At 34.1% G+C, this 20,201-nt stretch overlaps 1 protein-coding gene across 1 annotated transcript in view; it reads left to right on the forward strand.

Annotated features, from left to right (window-relative positions):
- Positions 1 to 20,201, forward strand: part of LOC100889956 (ribokinase) — a 48,747-nt gene that overhangs the window by 18,131 nt on the left and 10,415 nt on the right. The window contains exons 3-5 of the mRNA XM_030998377.1: positions 10,260 to 10,323; positions 13,697 to 13,759; positions 16,394 to 16,558. Coding sequence (XP_030854237.1) covers positions 10,260 to 10,323; positions 13,697 to 13,759; positions 16,394 to 16,558 — 292 coding nt within the window. The remainder of the gene's footprint in view (positions 1 to 10,259; positions 10,324 to 13,696; positions 13,760 to 16,393; positions 16,559 to 20,201) is intronic.

A 20,201-nucleotide genomic window follows, 5' to 3' on the forward strand; every position in this document is an offset into this window, starting at 1 on the left:
TTCTTTCTTGTGATTGAGATAATACTCCCCCGAAAGCAAGATATAGAATGCAAAATGATATTCTACTTCACATGTTATGAAGTCGGATCAAGAACACAAATAAATACGAAGAAAACAAAAAAATTGTGAAATTTTATGTACAAAAGGCATGGAGAGTTGTTCACAGATGATGTCATCAAATTGAATACCACCCTCTAGTGACTAGTCATTTAAAAAAGCTCTTACTTCCTTATTCCTTGCCCGATTTTGTTCAAATTTTCACTGATTTTATTCAAATCTTTTAAACTTTACAATAAAAGTATCTTAGTATGAAGGTTTTGGTTTCCTTTAAAGACAAGCAAGTGCCTTGTTATCTGTTAAGAAAAAAAAAGTTGTTAAAGACAAGAAGTGTCTTGTTACTGTTGAGAAATAGAACGGTTTTAAAGACAAGCAAGTAACTTGTTACAGTACCTGTTATTCATTTATCAGTTAGGACTTTCTGATCAGTTATACCAACAATTATGGAAACCTATATTCTCATATTGTTTTTGCAGGAATTTAAAGTAAGATGTTTTTTTTTGCTTATTACTCACTATAAATACTAGTTTAATTGACAATATGCATGGTATCGGGACAATTCCTACCTTATATTGCGTTATCTAACTTGGTATATGAAAATCAAAAATAAAGACTGGTGAATGTATTGATTACAAAAAAAGTAAATTGCATTTAAACATTCAGATGTCACTGTTAAACAAAGTGTCCTCTCCATAACATACAATGCATGTCAACGAGTCACTCTTTGAGAGTTTGGATTATAGAAAAAATAAATAATAAGACTTGTATATAAAAACTGGTGTATCAATAGACAATATCAGTATTGTTTTTATTGTAAAATACTGTTTAAATAACATGAAACAATGTATGAATAACAAAACTTTCACGCCATATATTCTGAGATAAAGTTGGAGTTGTAATGATGGTGAATAATTTGAAGTTTATCCTCTCCAATATATGTCACTTGGCTCATATAATGTTCCAATAATCTATTGGCATGTTCTTACAGAAATGTTAGAAATGAATGATGCATAGCAATTTACATATCAACTAATATAGTAAGAGTTCATATTGCTAAGATTTGTTGTTAAACAAATGTCCTCTCCAAAACACGTCAATGAATTAAGTTTGGAAGCTCATATTTGATTAAAACTTGCATTCACTTGTTTTTTTTTACACAGCATCAAATAATTTAGACATAAATGCAACACTGTATACCAAATTTGAAGTCTATATAAGAAGAAGGACAAGAAATTCTCATGTCATTAAATAAATTCAACCTCCCCATAATTCAGTTTCCTATAAAATACACTAATTTTATGGCAAAATATGGCTTAAGTGAATAGGAAATAAGTGCATCAACATCTGATAAGTATAAAAAGGCATATAAAAGTACAGAAAACTATGTGTATACCATTTACAGGTATAATAAAGCTGATGTGTTCTTTGTTAAACAAAATGTCCTCTCCAAACGCCTATTTTTGTTACTGTATTTCAATCGAATATTTCTATATGTAAACATGGACTTGACGCTCTATAATTTTACACATTTCTGACATATACCCCAAACTTTCAGAATCTGTGCATCTTTTGCTCTAACAACAATTTTCATTTTTGACCCCCAGTGAGAAAAAAAGTGTACACTTAACGTGAAATGACCCTTATGCAGTCCAGATAATAATGTAAGAGTTGTAGCACTTGATTCTTGTTGGTACGTGAGGTCATTAAAATTTATATAAGTAATACGCTAAGGCTTCGCGGGGGGGCGCGACATCTCCGCCAGCCTTTGTATTCTATTGTTTTTTAATGAGATCGCCGACCGAAGTTGGTGCGGCTATCTCCTCCTGAACCCTCCCCTCGGGGTCCCGGTGCCCGGTGCCATCGTCCGGGGGAGAGTCTACTCTGTGGAATTGGCTATACTCCGCCCGAGTTCCTCCTCCGTGTCGACGTCCAGGGCGAAAACAGATGCGATATGCATAATGCAGGATATGCGTGACGACAGAGATACCTCATGGATATTCAACATTACATCCGTAGACACACAACCGATGACCATCCACTCACATTAAGTTGCGTATTAAATGCAGGGTCGGGCTTACCGGAGTAAAGCATCTTTCTATAGGATATCCTTTGTAGTAGCTGCACAATTAAGCCACAGAGATACACACGAAGCTTCCCGTCCACGTCCAAACTTAGAGACCTATTTCCATTATGATTGCCGCGATTTTTATATAGTTTTCGTGAATGGAGGTATGAAATCAAAGCTTATTTTGTGATTATTACGGCCATGTATACTACATTTTGATTATCATTTTCTAAAGGAAAGTTTTCACAAGAAAACCATTGGACTGACAGTTCAGTCGCAAGCTGCCTTCAGTCTACATACACATACATACATTACACACAGTGCAGTGTAACTCCGGGAAGCTCCAACACCTGGACCGCGCACCGCAGGCGTCCGACGCCTGCGGCGCCGGTGTTCGAGCTTTCTGGAGTTACGCTGTAGTGTGTGTGTGAGTTCAGCTGAGCTGAGCTCGAGTCGAAGAGATTTGACACTTTGAAATTGTTATCTGTTGGTTTACATCATTATTGCCGCGATTTCAATATAGTTTCGTGAATAGATTTACGAAACCTGAGCTTAGAATTAGTAAATGTAGTCTATTACTAATGTCTACGTTTTTAAACGACTGTACGTCTGATTTTCTTGTGAAAATTTTACTTTGATAAATGATTATCGAAATTCATGGTCAGAAATAATCACAATCTAGGGTCTATTATGTTACAGTTCTTGCATCAAATCAATGCATGAAAACTTAGTTATTGAACTAGAAAAATGTTATTTTTTTTTAAATAGGCAATTATGAAGTAGGAAGCCTGAAACATTAGCCTACTAAACAAATCTCAACAAAGTGTAGGCCTATCCTTTAATGAATTAATGAAAAAGTAGCCCAGAAAAAAGAGCCCCCGAAAGTTGAAAAAGTAGCCCCCGAAAGTTGAAAAAGTAGCCCCCGAAAATTTCCCAAAAATTTGAAATGGAGCCCCCGAGATGAAAAACTTAATTTTTTGCCTGCGCCCCCCTCTAGAATCCTGCAGATTTCCGCGGGTCCTGAGTTGAGTGTATATATTAATATAGGCGTGGGGTCCACGGGTTTCAAGGGGCCATAAACCCCCAAAAGCTCGGGGGTTACGTTCTTCAAAGTTGGGGGGGGGGGGAGAGATCAGATCGCAGCGAGTTGAGTGTATATATAATATAGGCATGGGGTCCACGGGTTTCAAGGGGCCATAAACCCCCGAAAGCTCGGGGGTTTAGGCGTTTAATTAGGGTCAGATGAGCATATTTTTAATACTTTATTTGCGACACTTGCGGATCACTAATTGGCGTGGGGTCAATACGTAGAGTTGCGTAGTGTTGCGTACCAACTACGCTGGCCTACGTTACTATATGCTGAGGGACGGAAACGGGTACGCGCAAGATGAACGAAAACAATTCAACGTGTTTATTTTTTTTTGCGTACTTTCGGCGTAGAAACTTGAAGCAGAAAGTACGCCTTTTTACGCAACACTACGCTACATGCCTACGCAACAGTACGCTACCCATGCCAGATCGACAAAGCAGTAAAAGCTTTCCACACAGTAAGCAACCATAAGCAAACCTGTACGCCAGCCTACGCATAACCTACGCAGATACTATTTTCCCATTAATACGCAGCCTAATTTCTGCGTAGTCGGTACGCCACACTACGGAACTCTATGCAGTTCCGGTGGCTTAAAGAATAACTACCGGTACAGTTGGATTGTTTTTGTTTTTTTATATAAGGCCAAATTAAAAAAAAAACATGTTTAGCATCCTGTTTTTTCGAAAAATGGGAAGGAGGAGGCCCTTTTCTTTTTTTTTTCTTTCAAAATGGCCGCTCTGTACATTTTTCCTGCTATCGGGCTATTTTTCAAGATGGCGGCCGAACAATTTTTTTTTTTTCTTATTTAAAATCATAAATACATTTTATCAGTGCTTTTCATGTTTTTTTTCTTTCTTTCATAAAAAAAAAAAAAAAAAAAAAAAAAAAAAAAAATAGGAGGCGGCCCCCAAAAAGGAAGCGGGTGGGGACGCTGTTTTTTGTCTTTCAAAAAAAAAATTTAAAAATTTAAAAAAAATTAAAAAATTTCAAAAAAAAAAAAAATAGGAGGCGGCCCCCAAAAAGGAAGCAGGCGGGGACGCTAAACATGTATATTTTTTTAATGGCCTGAATGGCAAATAAAGTTCTTGGTGGTTTTAATTTAGACAGTCTCTATATATCTATTTACACCCCCCCCCCCCCCCCCCCCTCTAGAATCCCGCGGATTTCCGCGGGTCCTGCTAGTTTGTATATAATTCAGTAATTCATTTGCTTGATTAAAGATCAGTACTTGATTTGCTTTTGTCAAAGGAGAACCTCTTATAACTTGAAGGCTGCTTTTTTGTTGTGTTATTTTTGTTGCGATATTCTGTGCTGAGAAGCGCAAAAAACTCTCCACTTGTTAAAAATATTTCCACAAAAAATGGGAATATCGTTTGCAAAATGCAGGATGACTCTTTCAAAGTCATCAAAACACCTGATGACTTGTTTGATGTTGGGCTAAATGACATCAAATACGAAGATTTCAAACTCTCCATAATGTAAATGACTTATAAATATGATGAGCAACAAATGTTTTATTATTTAAATGGAACAGAATGAGACATCTGTAATTCAATCACATTATGTTAGCCCTCATTTATTTGATAATACATTATCAGAGCAAATGTTACATTCATTCTGTATTTCACAAGTTAATATCAGATCTCTTAGTAAGAACTTTGATAATCTAAATTTGTTATAGGAAGATACATTAAAAACAAAATTTGATATAATTGCCTTATCAGAAGTGTGGAATGTTTCAAACAAAGGTATTTTAGGTTTAAATGATTATGTCCTTGAGGTAAAGTGTAGAACAGGTGGCACAAGGGGTGGAGGAGTTGGAGCTTACATTTACTCTTCATTAAAATATGTTATTCTTGACCATGAAGTCACTCACACAGAAAGTCTCTGGTTAGAAACTGACCTGAATGGTAGGAAAATTACTGTAGGTATTATTTATTGTAAGCCCAATACTGATATTGATTAATTTCAAAACTCCTTGCTGGTAACATTAGAAAGATTGAAAATTGATAAAGCAAATGTAGTTTTACTTGGAGATTTTAACATTAATGTACTACACAATGAAGGAATAGATATAAAAGCAGAACAATTTTTAACTTCTTTACAATGTTTGGGTATGCAGCAACTAATCACTTCACCAACAAGAGTAACTAAAACAACTTCCTCTCTTATTGACCATGTGTACACTAATGTAACAATTTCTTCTATTCATGCTGGAGTTATAGAAACTGATATATCAGATCATTTCCCTATCTTTGTTGCATTTGAGCATCTTAAAAAGGCAAGTAAAACAAGCCACAAAAAGTCTGTGTTTCGTACCTTCAGAAATTATGATATTAATAAATTCCATGATGATCTAGGTAAAATTGATTGGAACAATGTAAGTGGTTGTACAAAATTAAATGAGTCATACTCTGTATTTTACAACTTGTTTACGCAAGTCTGTGACAAGCATGCACCAATTATATCATCAACTTCGAAGAACCTAAAAAAGGGGGAAAATGCTGGGAGAAAACCATGGATGACTAATGCTATTTTAAAATCAGTCAAGAAGAAGCACAAGTTGTATTCTAAACTAAAGGCATCAAATTTCCAACAGAAAGGCGAGGAAGAATACAAGAGGTATAGAAATGTTCTAACTACAGTTCTACGAAATGCAAAGAGACAATATTATAGTAACCTCTTCTTCATTAATAAGAATGATAGTCGTAAAACGTGGAGAACAATTAACGAGTTGTTGAGTGGTGGAAATGTCAAAAATAAAGTGACCAATGTAGAGAAATTATTAAGCTCAGGTGGTGAAGAAAATAGAGTGATAACTTCTGACAATGAAATAGCTAACGAACTTAACAACTTTTTTGTAAACATAGGTCCAAAGCTGGCAAAGGAAATACCACCAGTGAATTCTGACTTTACAGAATATTTAGGATATAGAACAGAAAAATCACTATTTTTAAAACCAATAACTGAGAATGAATTGAAATGCCACTTACAGACTTTAGATACAAAAAAAGCATGTGGCTATGATAATTTGCCGGCAAGATTGTTGAGGGATGCTGCCCTATACATTTGAAGCTCATTAACATATATTTTCAATCTTTCCATAGAAAGAGGAAAATTTCCAGACGCACTGAAAGTAGCAAAAGTGACACCCATTTATAAAAAGGGGCGAAAAGATCTAGCTGGTAATTACAGACCTATTTCAGTTTTACCTATACTGGTTAAAATCTTTGAGAAAATAATAAATAATCGTGTAATTGACTATTTGGAAGCAAATAATATCTTGTTTCAACACCAGTATGGTTTCCGTAAGAAACATAGCACTAAGTTATCTTTGATTAATCTTGCAAATACATTATTGAAATACTTTGATGAAGGTAGAACAACGGTTGGCATCTTTATTGACTTTCAAAAGGCATTTGATACTATAAACCACAGCATTCTCCTCAAAAAATTGTCACACTATGGAATACGTGGGTTAGCCTTGCAATGGTTTGAAGATTATTTGTGTAAACGATCACAGTTTATACAATATAAAGACAAAATGTCTTTGAAATTGAATATAACATGTGGTGTCCCTCAAGGCTCCGTTCTTGGACCAACATTATTTTTAATATATATAAATGACTTACCTAACTCCACAAACTTTTTCAATTTCAGATTATTTGCTGATGACTCAAATCTTTTTCATACTTTTAATCCTAGACAAAAAGAAATTGATTTAGAAATTGTAAGTGAAAATTTAATGAAGGTGCAGGAATGGTGTAATGCAAATGAAGTCACAATTAACCTACAGAAAACAAACTATATGATTATGAAATCCAAAGGTAGATCAATAGACAAAAAGGGATCTGTGAGAATATCAAGATCAGATATTAAAGAGGTATCTGTTGCATCATTTGTAGGAATTGAAATTGATTGTCACCTTTCATGGAAAGAACATATTCAGACAATAAACAAATGCATAAGAAAGAAAGTAGGTATTCTGTTTAAACTGAGACATTTTGTTCCCAAGAATATACTTGTGTTATTATATAAGGCTTTTATACAGCCTCACCTCTCTTATGGAGTAGAAGTATGGGGGAGCACTTACAAAAGTAATCTAAATTGTATATATTAAGTCAAAAAATGGCAATGAGAGCAATTACATTCAGTCCACTTAGAACAGACTCCAAGGCTCTTTTTCAAAGTCTAAAAATTTTAAATATTTTTCAACTTCATGAACTTCTTGTATCAACATTTATGTACGATTTGGTAAAAGGTTTTTTACCACACTCTTTAGTGGATTATTGTCAGATGATACAGCACAGATATGCAACTAGGAGAAAAGAAAGTGGCTTACTTTATCAACCAAAATGTAAGACAACGCGGGGGCAATTTTGTATTTCGTATGTAGGAACAAAGCTGTGGAATGATCTGCCAGATGAAATTAGATTAAAAGCATCAAGGTTATCTTTTCGGAGACATCTTTCCACCTACCTTCAATGTAAATGACGTGGGCTCAATCCCATCCCCCTTCGTATTTTCCTTTTATATTACTTGTCTTCCTTTTATATATGTAAACACTTCCTTGTTAACGATTATAGCGGCCTTAAGCTTTTACAGGACTTGTGCATGTACGTACATGTGTATGATTATTTTTATTAGTACATCCTTTTCATTTTCATGAACACATTGTTGATTTTGTCTTCTTTCATTATAATGCTTTAACGCTTAAACTTTTTTATTTTTATTTTTTCATTTCAGTAAAGAAAAAAAGTTACATGATATTGTATTATTTTGTTGTATATATGTAAATGCAAAACAAACAAGTTTTACATTCATATGTAAAAACAAATTAACAGAAAAAATCTTGCCAAAGAGTGGAACTAGGCTCGACTAGCACTTGTGCTAACTTCTAGTTCCCATTAACAACTTCACCTAAACACAGGAATATACATATTTACGTATATATCTTTTGTACATTTAATAGTATGCAGATGTATGTCTAAAAAATATCGTTTTAAAACCATTACTGTTCAATCTACATTACTCTTATGTTATGTATACATGTATCAGTATTATTTTTTGCATTGTATGATTGTTCATATGTACTGTCATTATTGTGATGTGTTGTTGTTAATAAATTCAAATTCAAAATTCAAATTCAAATTCAAATTCAATATTAGAAAAGTTATTGAGATCAAATAGCAATAAGGACTGAAAGTGGCTAAATCTGGTAGAATTCAATATAAGATTATATCGTCGGCCTTATGCCAAAAGGGCCTTTACCCGATTTTGGGGGTTATTGAGGTATTAACATCACCTTGTAGATTTCATCATTCTCTTTAAAATGATGTGCTTCACTTGTTGAAATTCGATTTATTTATGAAGATAATTATGAATTTCAAAAGGGCTTTAACGCGTATCTCATCTTTTTCCTTACGCCAAAAGGGGCCTTAACCTACACGGCAAATCTTTTATCATTGACAGATTATTTCGTAATTTCCATTTAATTCAATAAATATCAGTAGAAACACCATTAAAAACATGATAAGTCTACAATAGACACAATTTACTTTAAATAATCACTGAAAGTATATGTCATGAATTTAGATAATGAAATCTGAGTGAGATTTAAATTAGGTGTGGATTCATGAAATGCGACCAACTCGTTGAAATACGCAGATGTCAACGTATTGGACTGTAATGAAAAATAAACATCGAAAAAGGTGTCCTAAATGTACGATCTCCAAAAAATAACTTTACCGAGAGCTGCATTATATTAGTAAAAATATTCAGATATCAAAAATACTTTTTCAAACATATTAATTAATCATTTTTATCAGTTTTCGTGATCCAGTAGCCGTAGGAGGGGCTTTCTAGCAAACCAAAGGTGTTGCGAAACAAGAAAATTTCCTTATGCCAGAAGGGCGCTAACTATGCGCGCGTACGATAACGGCAGGTTAAGGCCCTTTTGGCATAACGGCGCGTAGGTTACGCCCCTTTTGGCATAATGCCGAGTAGGTTACGGCCCTTCTGGCATAAATACGCTACATTCAAGCCTTATGCCAAAAAGGCCCTAACATAGCACATAGCATGTAAAATTCTGAATATTTTATAACACATTTAACACATTTCATGTAAAACTCAATAACTTAACACATATATCGAAATTGGCTTCAAAAACAAAAAAACAACCACAAACTGTTGATTATTAGAGAGGCCAAAACCTTTAAACGCGATTATCTCGGAATGGCCAAAAGCAGTTAAGGCCCTACTATTGGAGGTGGTGATACAAGTGGTAAAATATAATACAGGAGGTTGTATTTAACATCCTGCTTCTGCTTTGTAGTTTGCTTGAAAATCATCTATATTTTCTGAACGCTTGTTTCATTTTTTTCTTTGTATGTTTGTTCAAGATGTAATACTATTACTACTATTATTACTACTTCTACTATTACTACTACTACTTCTACTACTTTCACTTCTTCTACTACTACTACTACTACTACTACTACTACTTCTGCTACTACTACTTCTGCTACTACCAATGATAATAATAATAATAATAGTTATGATAATAATGGTTGCAGATTTATAAAACACACATATCTATTATAAGCTACATGTAATTGCTATCATTCTGACCTCAAGTAAATTTAGAGAAGTCACATTCTTGTCTCTAACACTGCCTCCCATGGTTAAATAATTTCCTAATATGGTTCTAAAGTCCTAATCTCATACCTATAGATACAGTGTATTAACACATTTCGATCACTTTCATTACAATATTATCCTTGATTACATCTAATAATGTGCATTATTTGTTTCTTAATCCCACTTCTGCCTATTTTCAGTTTTGTTGCAACATTTTCTTTTTGTTTCCAATGCTCCAAGGAAGTCCAAACGATCATCATTCAGAAAATATCTGGACATTGAAATGGAGATTTCATACCCATTTAGTTTGACCTTTTACACATATCATCGCTAATTTTTAGTGTTATATTTATCATGTATGAGTAATCAAGTGTTACAATTTATTTCATTCTTTTAATATATCCATAGGTTGGAGATGATTCTTATGGCAGAGATACAATAATGAACTTCAAAGAGAATAATGTTGTTACAGGTAAAGAATTTTCATCATAGTGATATTTTAATGATATTTTATAGGTTAATATTATGGGTTTGATAACAGGTTCTTTTTTTCAATGGCAATAGAGGTGCGTCATCACAATTTCATAATTTCATCCTATATGATATAATGTGATGCAATGACAATTTTGCCCAAAATTGTCTCCACAATGTTCTTGTCTCCCCATCCGTCCATCCCTTACAAATGATAAAGTTTATCTGCAAGACTCTTGTGTGACAAATAACTTGGAAATAATCCTATTGTGACCAAACTTGGGTCACAGATGCATTTGGGGGACGTTCAGGCTTTAATGTTGTCAGGGGTCACATGCTAAGGCCAAAAGTCATATGAGGTCATACGTTTAAGCTTACCTGCAAGACTCTATTGTGACAATAACTTTGCAACTGTTACAGATGGTCAATTCTATTGTGACCAAATTTAGGTCACATATGCACTTGGGGGACCTTCACACTATTGTGCTGTTAAAGGTCACATGCTAAGGTAAAGGTCATTTGAAGTCATATGTTAAAGTTTATCTGCAAGACTCTCTTGTGAAAAATAACTTTGTAACCATCAATCTTTTTGTAAGATGCACTGAGGGGATTTTCATACTATGGTGCTGTCATATCACAGCTAAGGTCATAGTTTATTTGAGATCTCATGTTAAAGTTTACCTGCTTAGTGACAATTAACTTTGTACCACTTAATCCCAATGTGACCAATCTTAGTACACAAATTTACCAGGGGGATCTTAATATTATAGTGCTCTAAAAGCACACATGCTAAGGTCAAAGGTTATTTATGTCATATCAAGCTCATAGGACAATTAACTTCACAACTGGTAATCCTTTTGTCACCAAACTTGGGTCAGACCGTCAGAGATCCACTTCGGGGACCTTCACACTAGGGTGCCGTCGTGGATCACATGCTAAGGTCAAAGTTTATTTGAGGTTATATATTGGAGATTATATGTAAGACTCTCTTGTGACAAATAAGTTTGCAACTGTTTATGGTACTGTGACTAAACATGGGTCACAGATGCACTTTTGGGAGACCTCCATTTATGATGCTGTTGGGGGTCACATTCTAAGGACAAAGGCCATTTGAGGTCATATGTATTTCTTGTCACAAATGAAGTGCAACCAAACTTGGGTCAGGGATGCTCTTTGGGAACACATAACTTGGTCAAAGGTGGGCGATATACAAATTGGGGGATTTCCCGTTTTATATATTTTCTCTTCAAACTATAACCGACATAAAGTAATCTGGCTGATCCAATTTTTTGCTCTTTAAAAAAAAAAAATAGATTTATGTATGTAGACTTTAGTTTAGCAGATATAATAATGACTGTAACACTATTGTCTGCATTATGTAAGATAAGTCTTGCTGACAATCTCATTAGAAAATTTAATTGCTTTTTAGATTGACAAAGATTTCAGCAGATGTGCAAGTGATACGTACAGGATGTAGTTTTATGCTCATGTCAATTAATGAAATGCTTCAGAAGGCACTGAGTAGAAGGAGTTACTTTCCTTTTCAGATCTAAATGACTTAGATGAATAATGTAATGAGGAATTCATTCATTTAATTGACCCTAAATAATGATATAACTTTAGAGTCTTATTCAAGTTCAAGTTCAAGTTCAAATAGGGTTTTATTCATGACTTGTCAAAAAGTAAAAAGACTAAAAATGCAAGTTTACATCAAACATACAATCATATAAAAAGCATTCAAAAACATATGTACATATATATATATATATATATAAAGATAACATAGCAAATGAGAACAAATATATAACAATGAATAAATGTTTAAATAAAAACATTAAAGTAGTAGATAAACCATGGAAAATCAAAACATTTTTGTGTGTGGATGACGTAAAGTGCAATATACCGTGTGAGTCAAAAAAAAAATTACACCTAGAAAATTGCTTATTATTTTAAAAATCATCTATGAACAGTAAATTAGTATACATCTTATGAAATAGTGTTTTATCCCAAATCATTTGGTATCATTTTTGTGTGGTATGTGTTCAGGCTTGGATGAACAGGAGGCATTGTTTGCGAGAGTGCAGAAATCGACTTGCGCCAAAGTGATACCTGCAGTATGTATTATGTTGGGATTAGAGGAGAGAGAGAGAATGAATTGAATGTATCAAATGAAATGCATTGCATATGCTTTTTGCAGAAGCAAAGACACACACACACACACACACACGCACAAATGTTTGTTGATATTTGATACTCAATATTTAATATGTGTGGCTTGATTAATTTTGTTAGGGATGTTATTTGGAGGCCGAATTAATACCCAAATCCCAATTGTTTCATTCAAACATCACATAAGCAACTTTGGCGCAAGTCGATTTTGCATTCTCGCAAACAATGCCTCCTGTTCATCCAAGAGTGAACACATACCACACAAAATGATTCTAAATGATTCGGGATAAAATAATCTTTCATAAGATGTATAATAATTAACTGTTCATAGAAGGTTTTAAAAATAATAAGCAATTTTCGAGGTGTAAACTTTTTTTTGACTCACACTGTACATGCTTTACATTTCTGTATGTTATAACAAGAGCTTTAGTGAATACCTCTAGGAACTTTTTTGTGCACAGTTACGATTCATTTACATGTAAAAAGGGCATTGTGTCATTACTAACATTTAGAATCTTGGGAATAGAATTAAATGTTGATTTATTTAACAAAATGATAGTAAAATGGTGCTATCAATGATAACTGCATGGACAGTGACATGCATATAGAGGCTTCATTCACTACTTCATAGTGTCAGTGGTAGAGCAGTGGTCTTGTAACCGGGAGGTCCTGGGTTCGAAACCAAGTCGATGCCCTTTGGTATAAGGCATTAATCCTCACTACCAAATTCCTCAGAGAGGACTTAAAGCCGTCAGTCCCCTTTGTTGCTTACTTACAAGCATACACATGCTTACTTACCAGTCAGGTAAAACAAACCATCAAACCAAACCAAACCAAACCAAACCAAACCAAATAAGTTGTTGAGTAGGAAGAAGTACTTTCTTTGTGAGATCTAACTGACTGAGATGATGATTATTTTAAAAATCTATCTGATTTTGACTCTAAATGTGTAGCACTTTCTGCTCTTCAAGTTCTGTTCCTGCATTTTTCAATTTTGAACATTCTGTTAGGTTTAAACACTCTTAATCAAAATCTATGCACTATTACCAAATCATAAAAACATGTACTTTACTTCCAAACCTTCTAATCCATATCATACTTAGTATAGAACATCCTCTATAATTTGGGTGAATTTTATACGGAATTAGAGAGTACTGTGACATATTTTGTATTTCATGAAAAATTTTCAACTCTTACCTTCCTAGATTTTCTGAACACTACCAAAGAGTCTTCTACAGGTGTTGCTCCTATACTAGTTGATGACAGTGGTAAGTGGCTTGATTTTACATGAGGAGGTAATTCTTACCATAAAATTGTTCTTTTTAGAGACAGAAGTTTTAATACCGGTAAGTGGTAGATGAAAATGTGATGATTGCCTAGTTCCATATGAATGTATTTCAAAATTCAAATGAAATTTGTTAGAAAGGCTAGGGAGGATAATACCTTAATGACATCAGAACATATATAACAATAGTATAATCCTTGAATTCAAATACATTTAAAACAAACAAAAATAGGTTCTGTATGGGCAAGATAATGGGATCCAAAGATAGTTTGTTTTGCCTTCCTTTTTAATTTATATAGTCTATCCATATAGTAAACAAATTTAATTGTGATAAAACAATGCATTGCATATCATTAATAAAATCTTATACGGGAAATGTTTTGATTTATGTAAAATACCAACTACTTTCGTGAGCTTATTACAAATTGCTTCAATATGAACGTGCCATGACATTTTACAATCAATTTAAATACCTAAAAGTTTTAATAGATTACAAGACTGTACAGTGCGTCCCAGAAAAAACGAAACTGAGAATTGTCGATGTTTTATCATAACTTAGTCGCATTTATAATTAATAAATGACACATATTTGTAAAGCTTAGATCCTCTTCTTTCATTCAATGCAACTCATATGATGCATATTTCACGTATGGTTGATTAAAATGAATTTGGAGAGAGGAAACCTAAAGGAAATTTGGCGTACGGTATCTGAATTTCAAAGAGAAAATCATATTTCTAGAAAGCTGAGTTTCTGCCCTTTCATATGATACCTCAGTCAGAAAAAAAGACCTAGGAATAACAAAGTTCTGTTTGTTTAAAGTAGTGCTTGCATTTCCATAATTTTGTCAAACGAATGCGTTTTCACTGGCTGCCTGCTGTAGTAACAAGCAGAATCGACAACAGACTTAACTCCGTTTTGTTGACAATCAGCCATGCATGAAGTCTTTCATCTACGGCTGATTGTCAACGAAACGGAATTAAGTCTTTTGTTAATTCCGTTTGCTGCCATGGCAGGTAGCCAGTGAAAACGAATTTGTTTACTAAAATTATGGAAATGCAAGCACTACTTTAAACAAACAGAACTTTGTTATTTCTAGCTCATTATTCCTGACTGAGATATCATATGAAAGGGCAAAAACTCAGCTTTCTAGAAATGTGATTTTCTCTTTGAAATTCAGATATCGTCTGCCAAATTACTTTTTGGTTTTCTCTCTTCAAATTCATTTTTATCACTCATGCATGAAATATGCATCATATGAGTTGCATCAAATGAAAGAGGAGGATCTAGTCTTTCCAAATATGTGTCATTTATTGATTATAAATGTGACTAAGTTATGATAAAACATTGACAGTTCTCAGTTTCGTTTTTTCTAGGACGCACTGTATAACATTCCATTAATTTTTATTTCGATATCATCAGTTCTAATGTTTTTGTTTGTGAAAATCATATAACTAGTTTTCTTTACTATTAAGATTAATTTATTAATATACAACCATTGAGAAATGTTCTGTAGCTCATCATCATATCATCATATCCGGTGATGGCGACGGCGTCAACATCAAAAACTTAACCTAAGGTTAAGTTTTTGAATTTTTGATATAATTTTTAAAGTATAAGTTCTTAGTCATTGAAACTTTGACTATAGGGTAATCAAGTATCCCCAATCATGTGAGTAGAATTTCAGGTCACTAAGTTAAGGTCACAGGTCATTTAAGGTCAACAAACTTGGACTATGTTGTAGCATCATCATCGAAAAACTTAAGGTTAAGTTTTTGAATTTTTGATATAATTTTGAAAGTATAAGTTCTTAGTCAATGAAACTTGGACTATAGGGTTATCAAGTCTCCCCAATCATGTGAGTAGAATTTCAGGTCACTAAGTTAAGGTCGAAGGTCATTTAAGGTCAACAAACTTAGACTTTGTTGTGGCATCAACATCAAGATTTTCAAAATGCTTCTTCGTTATTTTTCAACCGATTTTGATTCTGATTGTTTCATATGATAGGGCTAGGTTGGGGATTTAAAATTTCTACACAGAATTGTGAAATTCATTTTCTAATTTCTAATTTATGCAAATTTATTTGAAATCACAAAAAAGGCTTCTTCTCCTTCATTTCTCGGCCGATTTTCATTTGGTTTGCTTTATCTGGTAGAGCTAAATTTGGAACACTATTTCTACACAGAATTTTGAAATCGTTCTCCATTAATTAATTATGGTAATTAATGCAAATTTATTCCAAAAATAACAAAAATTGTTTCTTTTCCCTCATTTCTTGACCGATTTTGATTTGGTTTGCCTTATCTGGTAGAGCTAAATTTGGAACACTAAACTTCTACACAGAATTGTGAGATTTTGCTCCATTGATTATTTATGGTACTTTATGCAAATGAAATGAAATTATGTCTCTTCCAGGGCATCAAATTTTTATTTTTTGACCAGTTCAAAAGTGTACCACATAAAATTTACGATATTTGTTGTTGCGAGGTGCGGATGAACGCTACGTCATTGACATTCTGGTTTATCATATTGAATTGCGTTATGCAGGCGAGACCGCCGAGAGGGTTTCCCTTGTTTAAATTAAGTATAAACGGATTCCTTACCAATGATTTTCTTCAGGTCAGAACTCGATAGTGATCGTGAGTGGGGCTAACTTTCAGATCACCCCAGTTGATGTACAGCAAGCCCTAAGTCAGATGGAGTCCCCAAAGGTGTTGGTATGTCAGTTAGAGATCCTCCAAGAAACCGTTTTAGCTGCCTTGAAGGAAGCCAGAGCCCTTGGAAGTAAGCAATTTGTTTTCCCCTTTGGTTTGGTAACTTGGACTTGTACCGACTGATTGAAGATATTTAATATTTCAGTGGGTTTTTTTTAAATGGAGTTTAATGACAAAGAATGTTGATGTGATATAACATATATTCATACTGCTTTTCAATTGATCAATTTTTGGTTAGTAAATTGGCGTATTTGTGTATTCTATGATCAAAGTAACCTTATTTCACTCCTGTTGTGAATGTCCTGAAGGGAGAAGATGAAAATGAAGATAAAAAAGTGTGAAGCTTAATCCTGTGATTCCAGTTTGATGTTTTTATTGCACTAAACAGAAAAAATATCATGTAATTTTCATATATCACCCCCCCCCCCCATGCTCTTGTCTCTCCTTCCTTTTTCTGCAGACTCTGCTTCTTTTTCTCTTGTTTCTCATTTTCTATCTCCCTATCTCTCTCTCTACCACACCCACCCTCTCTCTCACTCTTGTAGTTGAACTAAATATTCTTAATGAAGTACTTCTTATTGCTATATTCTGGAAGGTTCAATAAATGTAAACCTTTTGATAATTAAAAAAATGCTTTAATTTCATGACAATTGTTTATTTGTTGTATCCCATTATTGGTCAATTGGTTCACATTTCTTTTTTAATGTGATTAAAATCCATATCAATTCAGTCAAATAATTGTGGTTATAGATTTTTTCAATCAAAACATCTCTGATAAATACAATATATTCACATGATAATTGATAGTAAATAGGTTGAATCTTTTCCTCTTCAAAGTATTCTTTGAGACATTGTGATTATGTTTCTTCAGAAATTATGTATATGTAATCTAAAAATGGATTTATGTTGTTATGAATCCATCAAGTTTGAAATTGTCTGCATATAATGTCAGCCAGATTGAAACCAATCCCAAATACAATCTTTCTTATTACCAGTAACCTATAAATATGAATTCAACTATATACCTTGAAATTTACAGCAATATACAATTTGAGAAGGTCGTTGTGGAAGCTTATGAAAGTTTTAGTTCATTACCTTCTTAATCTAAAGGATTTTATCTTAAAGTTGTTATTCTAAGACAATCCCAAATATTGAGATAATTACATCAATAGAAAGCTTTTAACCCCCAGAATAACATTAAATGGTGTCCAACTGACAAAAACAAGTTTAGAATGGTGAATTAGTGAATTGGTGGATATTTTCAACATTTCAATTAAGGATTTCGAGTAGCCAGAATTTTTTGTGATATACTATGTAATTGAAAAACTTATAAATAACATATGCTTGCCGTAGATACCAAATTAAGGGACATTTATTTGCTTAGAATATCAGCTTTAAACTGGAAATAAGATTGATATTATAAGTCTGATACACCACCCGCTAGGGCAGATGAAATTCAATTCTATTTTTATTTATGTACTGTATATATGAAGATGAGGAGTGGCAACTATATACCCACATTTGTTTCTAAAAAGGTCATGAAATTTTAAGTGGTTCTTTTTATCTCAATACTCACATCAATAATGTTTCACCCTAATTCAAAATTGGCTTCTGTGGTTCTTGTAGAATGAGATTTTGATGTTAAGATGTCAACATTTTGTGGTGTATGATTTAGGAGTGATGTGTCTTTTAATAAAAGTAGCACAAAATTTCATCAGGAGCTGACTATATGCCATTAATGTTATACATTTGGTCCCATGCACATATTCTATATTGGAAATATTATCATCCATGGTTAGTTCCGTTAGTATTGAAAGTTAATTAGATATAAAAATTGATACCAAATTGAAATTAACGGTGAAATGGTACTGAAGTCACAGGGCTCATAATGGACCGCTATGCAAAAATAGCTTGTGATCACATTATCATTAGAACTGATGGACAGATTACCATTAAACTCAGGGCATGCATGTATCTTACTGAGCCAATGAACCAGTGGCGTACCTGGGATACTCCGTCAGGGGGGGGGCAAGCGACCGAAACAAACAAAAAAGGCGATGCTAATTTTCACTTCTGGCGAGCGAGCGAGCAAAACAAAATCTTTAAGTAACGTTTGGTATATAAACTGGTATTGTTGCAAGTTGGGGGTGGGAACATTTACTTGTTAGCGACGTTAATTTATTTTTTTTGCAAACGAGTGTAGCGAGCAAGAAAAAAATCACTTCTTTTTTAAGAATTGCCACTTAAACTTGGTTCAATTGTCCCATGCAGGGCGCGGGAACAATATTGTGTTTAGGGTGATTTTATACCCATTTTAGCTAGCGAGCGAAAATACATCTTTCTCTCGATGAATTGCTATATCAAATTTGTTTCATTGTTGCAGGTAGGGGGCGGGCACAATCGTGTTTAACTCTTATCGTGCCAAGAACACTGTTCTGTGCATGCGCTGGCGTGCCACGCACACATAATCGGGTTTCTGTTGACTTGCCATGGACACATAAACTCTCATCCGCTCGCGTGCCACGGACACATTTTCGTGCATAAGTACACAAGCTAATTGTTTATGCCTATTGTGCGATGCGCATTGCGTGCACGCATGAATGCTTACTGTATTTGTGGAGGGGGTTTATTGTTGTTTTGATTTTGCGTGCTTCACGTATACCGTTACATTGGATTTTCCTGAGAAAATTGCGATATTTTATCATCAAATTAGTCAGTTTTGATCATGGCCCCTCAGATTGTGTGCGGGAAATGAGACAACGGATTGGTTTGACAACTCACTGATAGTGCTTATTTACTTTACCAAAATTACAGATTCATGAAATGATATTGGTATCAACAGAAAGAGAGTTAAATTTCCTACAACTTTAACGTACAATTCTTTTTTATACAATATACAGATGAGATGTTATAGTGGATCAAACATAGTAACAATTTAAACTACACACACTTGAACCAACCCTAAATTAACTTAGCACACAGGAGATTAGTAGCGGGCACAATAGGGATTAGCACTGTGGCACTGGGTGAATTGCATAGGGGCAGCTTAAGAGTTAAGGCAATGTCAATCCCATTTTGGCGGGCAGGCAACCCCCTACATTTCTCTTTTTAATGATATTGTAGCAGGTTAGTGGTGGGCACATAATTCCACGAGCTGGCGAGCGTAGCGAGCGAAAAAAAAAATCACTTCTCTTTTATAGGGAAAATATGGTACATAAAACTTGGGTTCATTGTTCCATGTCAGGGACGTGATTATTAAAAGCGGTGTTATTTCTATTTTGGCAAGCGAGCGTAGCGAGCGAGCAAAAAAAAACACTTCTCTTTTATAGGGAAAATATGGTATATAAAGTTGGGTTCATTGTTCCATGTCAGGGACGTGATTATTAAAAGCGGTGTTATTTCTATTTTGGCGAGCGAGCGTAGCGAGCGAGCAAAAAAAATCACATCTCTTTTATAGGGAAAATGTGGTATATAAACTTGGGTTCATTGTTCCATGTCAGGGACGTGATTATTAAAAGCGGTGTTATTTCTATTTTGGCGAGCGAGCGTAGCGAGCGAGCAAAATTTTTGTAATGATAATTGATTTTTTTGGATTTTTTTGTTGCAGGGCAGGGCTTACACAATCATGTCTAAGGTGATGTTAATTCCGTTTTGGCGAGCACGAGCACACCAAAACTTCTTTGAATAACGTTTGGTACATAATTATTAACTGG

This window comes from Strongylocentrotus purpuratus, unplaced genomic scaffold (assembly GCF_000002235.5).
Source record: "Strongylocentrotus purpuratus isolate Spur 01 unplaced genomic scaffold, Spur_5.0 spur5_scaffold_5, whole genome shotgun sequence".
In the NCBI taxonomy this organism is placed as follows: Eukaryota; Metazoa; Echinodermata; class Echinoidea; order Camarodonta; family Strongylocentrotidae; genus Strongylocentrotus; species Strongylocentrotus purpuratus.